The sequence below is a fragment of the Platalea leucorodia genome, assembly GCF_965183815.1.
Source record: "Platalea leucorodia genome assembly, chromosome: Z".
In the NCBI taxonomy this organism is placed as follows: Eukaryota; Metazoa; Chordata; class Aves; order Pelecaniformes; family Threskiornithidae; genus Platalea; species Platalea leucorodia.
The window spans coordinates 69435295-69450306 of NC_138858.1; the positions used below are offsets into that span (position 1 = coordinate 69435295).

Consider the following 15012-nt stretch of genomic DNA (forward strand, 5'->3'; position numbering starts at 1 on the left):
GAATAAATGCAGAATCACTGCTGCAAAGCATTTTGAACATGACTGAACAAATTTTAGTTCTTATGTCAATAGAAAAAAATGCAGATGAAGATTAAGCAACAAACAGGATGTTTCTGTCGCTGCTCCTGTTTCTCTAGTTTATGTAAAGGACATTTCCAACCACCCAGTAGTGACTAAAATATCTGAAATTAATTATGTGTTTTTTAAGTCACTTGCTGTCAGTTTTTACAAAGCAGTGAGTTATCATGAATGACAGACAAATCCAAAGACTTTAGATAGAATGGGTAATGTCTGAAGCCCACAGGTTCAACAGATTAGGAGATGACATTATGCACTGTACATCATTGTTACACTGTTCTTACCACGCAATCAATTTTTCAGTACTGGATGGCTAAATCCTTTTCACTGGTTTTTGGGTGGCTTTTTTTTTTTTTTTTTTTTTTTTCTTCTGTAATCCTTAGCTGCCCAGGCAAACAAGTAAGATAGGATGTTTTACTCCCAGCTTTTGTGTTGTAAATCAATTATAGGATGGCACCTTGTAGAACAGACAGTCACAGACAGCTTTTGCCCTTGAGCCTCACAGCATCTCTGTGCCTGTGGAAAAATACAGCATCTCCAGCAGTAGTCACCAAGTCCTTCGTGGGAGGTTGGAGTTGTATTATTCTGGCCAGCTACCTTGTCTCATAAAACTATTCTTTTTGCTTCAAAAAGGCCTGCCTTGGGAAACAAGTGGGCTGGCAAACCAGGTCAGTGCATGCTTGCATCAAACAGAAAGCAAGCTCTTCCCCAAAACTCACCAGTTCCTGGTTTTGTGTTCAGACATCCCCAAATTTGTCCTGCACAGAGCTCTGTGGCCACCCATAGTGGTATTTACCAACATTGCTCATGAAAACCCCTTATGTAATATACTGGCTTCTATAGGTGCATGTAAGCTTCTGTTCACACACATTGCCAGCTCAGAAGGTGCTTTGTGAATATCATTCTTCTATACAAATAGCAAGATGTCTGTCTGTCTTCTGTTGTAAGGAATCGAGGCACAAATGCAGGAGAACAAAAACATCATCTTTTCTTTTTCATTGCAGCCTTTGTACAAGCATCTCCCAGCTCGCCTGTCTCCAAGCTTGTTTCCCCTTGGCTCACAGTCCGCAGTGCTCGTCAGTTCTCCAGGCTCACTTATGGTGCGCTGAGACAGCAGCTTAGCCTGTCAGGGCTTCCAAGCTCCCAGCTCCGACTCCACTTGTGCAGCCTAGGCCTCATGCCGACACCAGTGACTGCGCGGCAAACTTGTTCAGGCAGTTCATCCAGCTTAACTGCTGGCTTTTGGATCAAGCCCCTGAATGTATGGCCAAGTACGGGGGTGGACAGGAAAGAAGAACCACAACTGGCCCAAATTCAACATTTGTGAGCTGCCATGAAAGCACATTCTGCATGAGGATATAGCTTTTGCAAAAAAGATAATAAATTCAGCAGGATTTCAAATTACTTATGGTGGTATTTGAAACCACGAGTCAAGCCAGGGAGTAGAAACATGGCACTTTGAATTAAACTGGCTAAAGCTCCTGGTGAACTACACCTGCCATTTGAATATCCTTGTTTGAGAACTGCCATCCTGACAGCTTCTTCACATCTCTTAAAACAAATACATATTAAATTTGAACTTCTTGGAGCGGGGAGGGGGAGGAGACAGACTTTTCTGCATGCACCACTTGTAACAGCAAGAAATGTAACTTTTTCTTACTTAAGAAGGGCTAATCCTAGAAAAAAGGAGAAATGGTTTATGTAAGGATGCAGAAGAGACTGGACATGCAGAGGAATGGTACTTTCCATACTATAGTGAGTCTACAGCTAGTCACTAAACATGTGATCATTCATGATCTCAAAAAGGGAACTGTGCAGTACATCAAAGAGTATTAAATGCAAGTAAGAAGCTCCCAGTAACGCCATCATTCAGGTCTGTAAATGTACAAATTGCAAACACTGGTCCAAAGAGATGCCGTGACATCCTCAGGTTTCTAATATGATGGTGGAGGTGTTAGTTTGGATTTAAGTATGCACATCAAATACTCAAGGTAGTCATGCATTAAATAGGTAGTGTGGACACATCTACCTATTATCCTGCAAATTCTGATTATCAAGATCTGCCATAAAAACTATTTTACTTTTTGCCTCCATCTTCAATATTCAGGCATTTCTCCTCTTAAACTTGTTGTTTAAGACTTTTCGGCCTAGAAATCATGCTTCCAATTTTTTAAAATGAGTATTTAGTGTCAGATTTGTAGTTTGCTGGCCTATAGTGAGAGAAGCTGCTGGTCCGTTAAGCTCTGGAACAACATGCATATAGCAAACACTAGCTCTGTTCCAAAAACACTGGTGTTGAGCTGGCTTTTAATCCCTTCTGCTTTTGTTGGTAGTCTAGAACAGCAATGTTCTGATAACAGGAACCTCTGTCTTCAAGCCTGCATTTTAGTTGTGGGCAGTTTATCCTAACCTGATCTTGTGCCAACATTTTCCTTCAGTTTAAATTGCGCACTTTGCTCTTCAGATGTGTATATACAGAGAAAAGCTATAGCGCACTCTCTCTCTGTTTAGCCTCTAGCTATTCCCTGCTACATTTGCCTATTCCCTTGACAACAAAATTACTTCATGTCATTATTACATTTATTTTAGGCATCAGCTTTCTTCTTCTGTGTAGTCAGACCAGAACAGTTTACAATGGTTTACTTTTAAGCTTATGACTGAGGCCGATTCTTCTTACCAGATCAGATTAAAGCTCACTCTTTGAGGACTCTGGTGGGAAGCTGTGAAGGCATATCCACATTCCGGTCAGTATCACGGCATGGGGACTCTTTTTAGTAAGGTGGAAGCAAGAAGGTGACCCTGGACTAAGTCATCAATACTCCTTCTCCTGTCCCCTACAACTATGTTACTTCTAATAATTAGCCTAAATAAGCTCTTTGCAGTTTATACCACCTCATCTTGTGACAAGGCTTTCAGCTTAATAGAAAAGCTCCCCACCCCTCATTGGTCCCCCTGTCCTAAATTAGGTGATGTATAAGACTAGCAACAAATAACTTAATAATTTAAAATTTGCATAGTGGTATTTTCCTTTTCCTCACCTCTTTTTTTTTTTTTTTTTGCATTTACACTGTGTAATTTTACAGCCAGCTTCAGAATGACTGGTCTCTAATTTTTTTTTATCTTGTGAATAAAATGCATTCTAGCAGCTACACAAGAAAATGAATTCATTTGTAGCTTGAGCTACAAATACAAAACCTACAGAACAAAACTACAAAACCTAAAAGCAAAACCGTCTTAATATTGTGCATGTATCTAGTACCAGCAGGCCTAAATTACATGAAACAGCTCTGAAGACTGTTAATGTGTAAATGCAATACATTTTATTTTGGATGCAGAACAGAAAACAGGAAATAACACAACCGCCCAACTCATCTGCTGTTGCTAATTTCAGAAGAGGATCTCTTACATGGAGATTCACTAGTTAGTGTATTTCAGCAGATTTCTAAGGTAAACTGCAACAACCTTGGAATTGAATTTCATTTTACTGTATAATAGACTCCAATATATTGTTTATTATCATATCTGATTTAATGAGCAGAGCAAAATTTACATCTAAACCCTGGTCTATATCTACAGTTTCTTTTATTTCTTAAGAGCAGGTAGTGCTGAGGTTGGAAAAGACAGCCAGCACTTATCTGTTACTTTTCCACTCTCCTACTGGCACAGCTTGTGCTGCAGCCTCTCTCCTGGAGTTGTGTCAACTCAAGAAAGAGTGTAAAGGATACCTACAGATGTGGGAAGGCCCAAAAGCCTACTCTGAAGCACTTCAATAACATATCAATTCCAATGGTCAGATATGTATTTAACGACCAGGAGTTTTTTTGGTTTTTTGTTTTTTCTTTTAAATAGTACCAACGTCAGTCTCCAGCATCACCGCTGCTATCACCAGGAGCCCGTTTCCTACGCGCCCGCAGGCCGGGCAGGAGGCCGGCGGCTCCAGCCCCTTGGCCGGCTTTTCTCGCACCTCGCGGCCTGCAGAGCAGCCGACGCCCATGCAGGCCGCCAGCCAGGCCGCGTCCAGGCCCGCCGTCCCGCAGCCGTCCCCCGCCCCGCCGCCGGTACTGCTCGGACGGGCCGAGAGGCACAGGCGACGCCGCGGCTAGCAGCGCCCGTCGCCGGCTCCGCCACTGTGACAGGCCGGCTGGTAGCGCCGCTTTCGCCGCCTGCAGTCGCCGACACCCTTCCGGGTAAGGGTACGGGTACGGGTACGGGTACGGGTACGGGTACGGGCAGGGGCAGGGGCAGGGGCAGGGGCAGGGGCAGGGGCAGGGGCAGCTCCGCGCTCCCGGGGCCGCTGTCCCCCAGCCGCGCCGCGCCCCTCTGAGGCGGCGGCGGGGCCCGGCGGGCAGGGGCAGAGCCAGCGCCCCCTGCCGGCCGCGCCGCCCCCCGACGCGCCGAGTGAAAGCCTCCCCGCGCCCCCATTGGATGAGACCCCGCCAGGGCTCCTCGCGCCCCGATTGGGCGAGCCCCAGCGAGGGGCGGCCCCCCGCGAAGGGGCGGGGGCGCCTCACGTGAGCGGGGACGGCGGCCTTTCCTGCCCGCCGGCGCCCCCTGGCGGCGGGTGGCGCCTCCTGCCACGCCGGCATGGAGCGGGGCAGCGGGGCGGCCGGCCCCGGGGCGGCCCCGGCCCCGGCCCCGGCGCCGGGCGAGGAGGGCGAGGGCTGCGCGGGCCTGTGGGAGCTGCCGGTGGAGCGCTGCGAGAGGCGGCCAGAGTGCGGGCGCTGCAGGTGACGCGCGGGAAAGAGCCGCAGCGCGGCCGCCGGGCCTGGCCGGCCCTCGCCCCGCCCCGGTCTTCGGGAGGCTGCGCTGAGGGCCCGGGGCGGTGCGTCCTGGGGGCGGCGGCGGGGCGGGGGGCGGCGGGCGGCGCAGAGCTCGGGGCAGAGGGGGTTTGGTTACTTAGCAACGGGCCAGAGCGAGGGTCGGTTACTTAGCAGGGGAGGAGTCTGTGTCTTGTCCCCCCCCGCCCCTCCCTACACACACACAGGCAGCGGCTCGAGTTTAGCTGAAATCTCGGGTGTTTCTGCGTGCGGCGGGCGGTGTCTCTGTGGCAGCGCACGTGCATGTCTCGTCGAGGTGTGTGCCGTACGTAGGCAGCCGAGCTGGCGGTGGGTCAGAGTTCCGGGCCACCCGTCGGCCGCTTCACCTCAGGAAGCCGCCGTCCCTGCGGCGGGCGGGGAAGCGGCGTCGGCAGCGCTGGGCGGTGCCGCTGGCGGGCAGCGGGCAGGGGGGAGGCGTGGGGGGCGCTTAGCGAGGCTGGCAACGAGCGGGTGCAAGGCGTTATTTATTCACTTATTTATTAAGAAGTCTCTGGTTCTCACCGGGCGCGTACGTTTGGCTGTACTGGGTTAGACCCCGAGCCTCTCTTTCCAGGCACAGCCCGCCTCTCTGGCAGCTGGACAAGGTGGAAAATGTTCTCCGGGGTCTGGGGGAGGGAAGGGGAGGGGAGGGTGCGCTGCCCCCGCAGTCCCGTGCGGTGAAGTACGCGAGACCTCGGCACGGCCGCTCAGTCTTCGGGGCTTTGTCAAAACACAACAAGAAACTAACCTCATCTGACAGCCTCACAGCTGATTTTGAAATCCATTCAAGCACAGGGGAATTCAGGAGTTGATGTAACTTGATATAAACTCGGGTGTATTTTTAAAGCAAGCAGTGACCTATGATCTTACAGCAATATCTTGTAACCTAATGATATGTCTGTGTATATACATCCTTTTAATGGCGTGAGTTGGCAGCGTGTCAGTTGTTCCTGAACTGAAAAGTTTGTGCAAAACCACCAAAGAAAAAAATTTCCAGTACCTATATTGATTTCATCTGTTTCTGTCGATTGGTAAAACAAGTAGAAAGGTTTGTAATTTTACTAACAGTGTAGTTGTAGTATCTTTAAAGCATCAGAGTTCAGGAGGTTATTTTTGGTGAGGTTCCTATAAATAAGTCATCATAAAAACTATGTATTGTGTAAGTCATAACATTTACAAATGTTAACTATTAAAAAAAAAAAAAAAAGTCACGGGCAATAGTTGATGCCCAAAGATGAAAACCGAGCAGATGTGTGATACTTCCCTTTTTCTCCAGCGAGTTTTAGCTCAGGGGATTTCTTGAGCCAGATGTGTTTTTTTTTGTTTATTTGACATGCCCCAGTAGATACCTTTTTTTCTTCTGTGAATTTCTATAGTCCTCCTTGACCCATATAAAGTTCTTGTATCTGCAACACCTAGCTGGCAAGAAGACACCTCAGGCCTACAAACCCCCGGAGGGAAGAGTTACCTTTTTGTTTATTTTGGTTGTGGCTTCTGCCTTCCTCTTTTGCACATATTATTCAAGGTGTGAGCAAGCCAGAGATTTATACCCTGGGTAATGTTTCTGCTTCTTCTTATAAGGACCGTTCCTCATGCTATGGCTGCTTAGTTTCCTAGTAACCTTTTGGTAAGGGATTTTGTTAAAAGTTGGAAAGTTGGAAAGACAGAGTTTATTTTTGACAACTACAGCACACTCACCCCTGTGTTTGCTGAATCTTTCAGAGATCTTAGATAGTTTTGAAAAGGAGGATTTCCTTTTGCAAAAGCCATGACAATTCTTCTTATGGAAATCATATATTTTTGTAAGTGTTCACTAACCATATTATTAATTATATTTCTGCTTACATTGACAGTTTTATTTGTTGCAGTTTTGTTTTTTTTTTTTAAAGTTGTTTCATATTTGCTGTTTCAAGTCCTGAGGTGCCAAGGAACTGCTGAATGAGTGTTAACCCACTGTCATTCCTTATTCAGCTATTTAACCTTGAGTTCTTTTTAAATTATTATTGTTGTTTATTTTGTCAGTGTGTTTCATAATCTCTGCTCTAGTTCCTTCAATTTTGGACAGGTTTTCTGATGAGCCGCCTACAAAAATGGTTTCCAGAATAGGCATCTCTCTGTTTTCTTTCCTAGTAAAACCTGATGGAAAGTATTTACTCAACTCCTCATCACCATATAGTATTAAAACACCAGCTTCCTAAAGAGCTCTAAATGAATTACACTTGCTGTGAAAAGCATGTGTACAATGAGGTCAGACACTGAAAGAAATGTAGGGGCAGAGAAACCAAGAAGGATAAAAAGACCACAGAGCTGCTTGCTTTTTAAGAAACAAGGAAAGTGGCAATTTTTTTTAAAGCTAAAGTTTTGATGGAGATTACGAGGCAAGACAGTCTGGTTTGACTGAGTGCAAGTCAGTCTGGTTTTTTTGGTGTATCCTCTCCATCCTCTTTCTCAGGAATATAAGTAAATTATGCTTGTCATTGAGTGCAGTAGTCTGCAGCATGGCTTGGAGTAAAAATGAATAAGTCGGTGACTTAGGGTACATTCTATGGGAAAGAATATTTCAAAACTTGATTATTACCCTGAACATTATCATGATTGTGACGGTTGGGGGCAAGTATCTTTAACTGAATCCCTCGATTTTCTCAGCTATAGAGTAGATTTTTACTGTAATCCACCTTAATGAATGTGATTTAAGAGTATCTGGAATCAAAGTTTGTAGTGGTGATGGTCAATTCAGTACAAAAGCACAGAAGAAGGGGTTCTCTTTAGCATCATCTGGTCATTCCTCATGGGGACGGACTTAAGGTTTTGGCTTTTTTAATATGGCAAGACAGCTGTTTGACAACTTTCTAACAAGTACTCAATCAGTTGAGATGTGAAACAGAAATGTGGAAGTAAGGTAGGTAAGTTTTCATTTTGGATAACGTGAACAATTTGAGTGTCCTGAAGGAACAGAATGTTTCTAAGTAGTATGCGTTTGAGACTTTCTATTGCCTATGGTGGTTGTGGAGAAGATGCTAGCATTTACAATAGCTTATGGTGGAGAATTTGAATGAAATAATGTAATGAAATTTTACATTTTGACTTTTTTTTGTGTGTGTGTAAGTGCTAGTTTAAAAAAAATAAGATTGTGGAAATTATTGTACTCATGGTTGGTGTTTGAGATGGCAAACAGCTGATGCAAATCAAGTATGTGCAGTTGACTTTACGCTGTTTTATTCTTGAGGCTACAATTTAATACCTATTCTGTTTGTCTGCTGAAACTAAAAGGTCAGTGGTGATAAACTTTGAATCACTGATGGTTATTTGACCACTTCTTAAGGCTTTCTCAGCTGACTTAAATGTTCAACTTGCTTTCAGAAGTTAAAGCCCTATGATTCTCTGATTTAAATTGGAGAGTAAGCTCAATATAGTTTCCAAGTTGCTGTTAGCGTGGAAAACAAAAAGCCATATAGGACAACAATTTGATTTTGTGATATGACACTCTGAGAGCAATATAACATTTTGAAATTGTGTCCTTGTGTGGGTCAGAGTTCACTCTTTTCTAGATACTTCGTGTGCTGTTAGGGAAAAAGTCTTTTGGTAGTACAAAAGCAATAAATGCACAATGACTTATTACCACACATCTTGACTGTGGATCTGCAGAGTTTTACTGTAGTAGGAGAACTTCTGAGGAATGTTTTTCAGGAAAAACTTAAGATTTTTAACCGTGAGTATCATTTATGATCTATGGGCATTGCTAGGGCTCTTGTGGGCCATCACAAATCCCCACTGGAAACAGTCCTCTATGTTTGCAGGACTAATTTATGTTGTAAAGTTAGGGTAACAACCACTGGCGTTTTCTCAGGTTCTGCTATGATATATGCTGTTATATGGTATTTGTATTTCAAGAGGCAAAAAAAACCGAGAAGGAATAACTTCAATCCTTTAATACAAATGCTCCCTTTGCCTATATGTAAAATATTACAAATACTATACTTAATCTGGTACTGTGTGAGTGCTATTGATAGCATTGGTAGATTCATAATAATGTGGTGGCATAGTGCTGCTTCATATTTTGAGGAAAAATATGATGTTCTTACTTAAGTGTCCCATATTTGTTAATAATCCTGTTAAGTCATATAAAGGCTGAATCTGAAGAAGCAATGTAGTCTTCCTTCAAGACAATAAATGTATGCAGTTGCTTTATAGCACATTGGTATGGTATTTAAGTGTAAATGTGAATTTTAATGTTTAACTCTCAGAGACAGTGAAATAAGCATGCATGAATTCTTTTAGCAATGCCTGCTGCAAGAAAATAGCCTTTGATTTCTTTCATGTTCTTAAAATGAACTCGAGGCATTTATTTTCACTTCTCTAATTTTATTACAATTTTTCACTCTCTGAAAGTATCGATTTCTTATTGCTGCTTAAATAAACTTCTTGTGTAACTGAAACTATGTTTCCCTATGGTTCATGACTTGTAAGAGGTGACTTACTGTTCTGTAGGATATTTTTTTAAAAATTTCATGCCTTTCCTATTACATTTGCATCAAAAAAAGGAAAAGAAATACACATGGAATCGTAGAATCATAGAATTGTTAAGGTTGGAAAAGACACTTAAGATCATTGAGTCCAACTATTAACCTAGCACTGCCAAGTCCACCACTACACCATGTCCTCAAGCACCACATCTACCCGTCTTTTAAGTACCTCCAGGGATGGGGACTCAACCACTTCCCTGGGCAGCCTGTTCCAATGCTTGACCACCCTTTCGGTGAAGAAATTTTTCCTAGTGTCCAAGCTAAACTTCCCCTGGCGCAGCTTGAGGCTGTTTCCTCTCATCCTATCACTTGTTACTAGGGAGAAGAGACCGCCTCGCTACAACCTGCTTTCAGGTAGTTGTAGAGACAGATAAGGTCTCCCCTCAGCCTCCTCTTCTCCAGACTAAACAACCCCAGCTCCCTCAGCCACTCCTCATAACACTTGTGCTCTAGACCCTTCACCAGCTTCGTTGCCCTTCTTTGGACACGCTCCAGCACCTCAATGTCCTTCTTGTAGTGAGGGACCCAAAACTGAGCACAGTATTCAAAGTGCAGCCTCACCAGTGCTGAGTTCAGGGGCACTATCACCTCCCTGGTCCTGCTGGCCACACTATTCCTGATACAACCGAGGATGCCATTGGCCCTCTTGGCCACCTGAGCACACTGCTGGCTCATGTTCAGGTGGCTGCCAACCAACACCCCCAGGTCCCTTTCTGCCAGGCAGCTCTCCAGCCACTCCTCCCCAAGCCTGTAGCGTTGCCTGGGGTTGTTGTGACCGAGGTGCAGGACTCGGCACTTAACCTTGTTGAATCTCATACAGTTTGCCTCAGCCGACTGGTTAGGTGACATTGTTAGGTGACAGGCACCACTTGATTGAATGTTATTATGCCATGTTTTTCAGTGGTGTATCAAAGGCAATTTTTAAAAAATGTAATTAGAGCAATATTTTTGCTGAATTTACTCATTTTCAGTATACTTAAATGCATAAAGTGGGTTTACAAGTGTATCTGAGAATCTACATATCAAAATTACACGGGTAAATGAGGTGATTCTGCAGAGTTTAGAAGGAACTAAATTTGTGCATCATCAGGAGACAGAAAGGAAAAGACTGAGCAGATGAAAAAAAAATTAGCTCCATTCACATGCATGCTAAATTTGGCAGCAACTAAAAGCCAGGTTGTGCCAGTAATTATTTTCCTTCATCAGGCGAGGTGGGTTCACTGTGTGACTGGAAAGACTGTTGTAGGATTTCGGGAGGGAGCTGCTGTATCTCATCCCTTGGTATTAGTCTGGGTATGTATGGCACTACTGTGAAGGACACTAAGCGTGATCTAGTCTATGGAGATCTCTGTTATTTGTGGCTGGTGCAGCAGTGATAACAAGATGCTAGTAATATAGCTCCTTCTCCAAATGGTGGTGAAGAGGAGCAGTATTACCATCTCATACTTCGGGGTCGCTTTTGTCCACTTTAGGCATTTGCTCTTTTGGTGTGTGAAGAGGAATACATGCTTCCTATCAGGACACAATTGTCAGTGACCACTTTCACAGTCTGGCAGGGTTAGGGTTCTCAGCTGTGGCTGTGGTATGATCACTCTGTCATGTCACTGTTGCTTATATCATGGAATCACAGAATGGGTGAGGTTGGCAGGGACCTCTTGAGATCATCTAGTCCAGACCCCTGCTAAAGCAGGGTCAGCTAGAGCAAGTTGCCCAGGACCATGTCCAGTTGGGTTTTGAATATCTCCAAGGATGGGGACTCCACAACTACTCTGGGAACTTTTTCCAGTATTTGACCAGTAAAAGTGTTTTCCTGTGTTCAGATGTAGTTTCATGTGTTTTACTTGTGCCCATTGCCTCTTGCACTGATAGTGAGCTCTGCTGAGAAGAGTCTGGCTCCTTCGCCTTCATTCCCCGCTTCCACTAGGGAAAGGTTGAAAGTTTAACAGCAGGTTTACTTATTTGAACATATCTGACGTTACACGAATTTTGATTTGGCAGAGTGATAACAGCAGGGTACTGAAATCATAATAGAATCACAATATGGCGATTGCAATCTACAGTGGATATTGGATCACAATAGAAATGTGATTACTGGTCTCTGTATGCTAGCCATCACTACACTGTGCGTCCTGAGTTGCTGGGAAAGAATGCATGGGTTGAACCCAGCTCAAGCCCATTGCTCTCTTCAAAGTTCATTTGGTGTTTGCTCAGCTTCTATACTATGCTCACTTAAGCCACTTAAATACTTTCTCTGTGCTGGCCTGGCTGGGTCAGAAAGATAATACTCTCTACTGATTATCTCGGGGAGGCCATTTACACAAACAGTTGACTCACTCAAATGATAGAGCAGTTTATCTAAAGCAAAGGCCACCCTTCAGTCCCCTTTGTGTTGAAGTAAGTCCAGCTTCCTTTATGATAGCTGTGGTGACTTCCTACATTGTTTTCCGAGCCGTCTTTTCTTGAAATGGTTCATTTATTGGTCACACCTCTGTACGGCAGCACAGTCATGTACCCACCATTCCTCCCAGTGTATCACCTGTGAACTTGCTAGGGGAGCACTCTGTCCCAGCATCCAGATCACTCAGGAAGAGGTTAAACAGTACTGGCCCCAGTGTCAACGCCTGGAGTACTCCACAAGAAACTTGCATCCAACTGGACTTTGTCCCACTGGTCACAACCCTCTGTACCTGGCTGTTGAGCCAGTTCTCACTCCTCACTGTCGGCTTATCTAAGTGGTACTTCGTCAGCTTATCTAGGAAGGTGTTGTGGGAGGCTGAGACACTGTCAGAAGCCTTACCAAAATTGAGGTAAACAACATCCACTGCTCTCCCCTCATCCACCAAGCTAGTTACCTCACTGTAGAAGGCCATCAGGTTTGTCAAGCATGATTTCCACTTCGTAGATCCATCTGACTACTTCCTTTCTTGTCCTTCCTGTGTTTGGAAATGGCTTTCATGAGGATTTTCTGTGCTACCTTCCCAGGGACTGATGTGAGGTTGACTGACCTGTGGTTTCCTCGATCTTCTTGCCCTTCTTGCAGACAGGAGTGGCATTTGCTTTCTTTCAGTCTTCAGCAACCTCTCCCACTATCCAGAGATAATCAACATTGGCATCACAATAGCATCAGCCAGCTCCCTTGGCATGCATGGATGCAACCCATCAGGCCCCGTGGGCTTTTGAACATCCAGTTTGTTTAGTGCTCGCTAACCTTGTCCTCCACCAAGGGTAAGTCTTCCTTGCTCCATACTTTCCCCTCTGGTTTCAAAGGCCTGGGATTCCCAAAGGCTGGTTTTACTGGTAAAGACAGAGGCAAAGAAGGCACAGAGCACCTCAGTCTTTTTGCTGTCCTGTGTCACCATTCCCCTGCCCCATTCAGCAGCAGGCTCATGTTTTTCTCTAGCTGCCTTTTTTGCTCTTTATGTACTTCTAGAAACTTTTCTTGTTGCCCTTCACATCCCTTACCAGATTAAACTCCAGGTCAGCCTTGGCCATCCCTACCTGCTTGGACAGCAGTTCTGTATTCCTTCTGGGTCACCTGTCCCTGCTTCCATCTCTTGCACATTTCTTTGTTTTTTTAAGTCTGAGTTTAGTCAGGAGCTCCTGGCTCGTTATTGTGATTTAACCCCAGCTGGCAACTAAGCATCACAGAGCCGCTCGCTCACTCCTGCCCTGGTAAGATGAGGAGAAGAATCGGGAGGGTAAAAGTGGGAAAACTCATGGGTTGAGATAAAGACAGTTTAATAGGTAAAGCAAAAGCCGCGTACACAAGCAAAGCAAAGCAAGGAATTCATTCACTACTTCCCATCGGCAGGCAGGTGTTCAGCCATCTCCAGGAAAGCAGGGCTCCATCGTGCCTAACGGTTACTTGGGAAGACAAATGCCATCATGCCAAACGTCCCCCCTTTCCTTCTTCTTCCCCCAGCTTATATACTGGGCATGACGTCATGTGGTATGGAATAGCCCTTTGGCCAGTCTGGGTCAGCCCCCCTGGCTGTGCTCCCTCCCAGCTTCTTGTGCACCTGGCAGAGCATGGGGAGCTGAAAAGTCCTTGACTAATATAAACACTACTTAGCAAGAACCAAAACATCAGTGTGTTATTAACATAATTCTCATCCTAAATCCAAAACACAGCATTATACCAGCTACTAAGAAGAAAACTAACTCTATCCCAGCCAAAACCAGGACACTCATCTGTGCAAGCTTCCTGCCATCTCTGACGAGATTTCCTGCTTGTTGGGATGGACCTTTCCTGAGTTTGGAGTAGATGATCCTTCAATATCAGCCAACTCTCCTGGACTGCGTTTCTCTTCATGGCCACATCCCTTGGGATTCTTCCAAGCAGATCCCTGAAGAGACTGAAGTCTGCTCTCTAGAAATGCAAGGCAATGGTCCTACTTTTTGCTCAGCTCTCTCTTCTTAGGATCCTGAACTCCACCATCTCACGGTCGTTCCAAGGCTGCCTCTCCCTTGTTCAATCACATGCAGCAGAGCAACTTTCCTTGTGGGTTCCTCAATCACCTGTGCCAGGAATGTGTCATCAGTGTACTCAAATCTCCTAGATTGCTTGAGCCCTGCTCTATTGTCCTTCCAACAGATATGAGGATGGTTAAAGCTGCCCATGAGGGCCAAGGCCTGTGAACGTAAGGCTTCTTACAGTTGTTTGAGGAAAGCCTCGTCTACTTCTACCTGATCAGGAGGTATAGAGCAGATATCCACAACAAAACACCTGTGTTGATCTGCCTGCTAATCTTGACCCGTATGCTCTCAACTGTCTCCTGACCTGTCTCAAGGCTGAGCTCCCGGTATTTCAGCTGGTGTCTCACTTAAAGCGCAACTTGCCCTCCCTGCCTTCTCAGGCTGTCCTTCCTAAAAAGCCTGTATTCATCTGTCACAGCATGCCAGTCATGTAAGATACCCCACCATGTCTCCATGAACCCAATGAGGTTGTAGCCCTGTAACTGCACACAGACTTCTCTCTCCTCCTGCCATCACTGCCAGCAGGTTGAGGGAGGTGATCCTTCCTCTCTGCTCAGCCCTGGTGATGTTTGTTCCCATCCTGAGTCTAGAAGCATTTCAGAGAGGCACCTGAGCATGCTGATTCCCCAGTGCAGGCTTAAGAACCTTCCCCATTAGGCTATTCTGCAGGCACCTCCTTCTTCACGTGCCTGTCATCACTTCACCTCTGTTTTTTTTTGTTGCTATATCCCTTCTGTTCCCATCACCGTGAGGCTTGTCTACCCAAGTTCCTTAGTTGTTGAGGAATCACTCCCTTCCCCGTAATTTCTAGTTTAAAGCTCTCCCTAAAAATAGTTTGGCCAGCCTGTTGGCAAAGGTAGTTTTACCCCATTTAGTAAATGCATCCCATTTCTTTCAAGTAGCTGTTGACCCTCAAAGAGGATCCCATGGTTGTAGAAACCAAAACCCTGCTGCTAACCTTCAGGGTCCATTGAGTGCTTTTGAGAGCCTTCCCCGTCACCAGCAGGACTGACAAGAACACTGCCTGTTCCGCAGACCGCCACCCCAGAGCTCTCTAGTCATGCTCAATACATCTCAGGTCACCCCAACAGTGTCACTGGTGCCTACACAGAAGAGCAGGAGAGGGTAGTAGTCAGAAG

At 45.4% G+C, this 15012-nt stretch overlaps 1 protein-coding gene across 1 annotated transcript in view; it reads left to right on the top strand.

The window, feature by feature from the left end:
• Nucleotides 1-4662: 4662 nt before the first annotated feature.
• DTWD2 (DTW domain containing 2) overlaps nt 4663-15012 on the top strand; it is a gene marked incomplete at its 5' end in the record, with an annotated part of 107218 nt that continues 96868 nt past the window's right edge. Inside the window, one exon of the mRNA XM_082336729.1 lies at nt 4663-4805. Coding sequence (XP_082192855.1) covers nt 4663-4805 — 143 coding nt within the window. The remainder of the gene's footprint in view (nt 4806-15012) is intronic.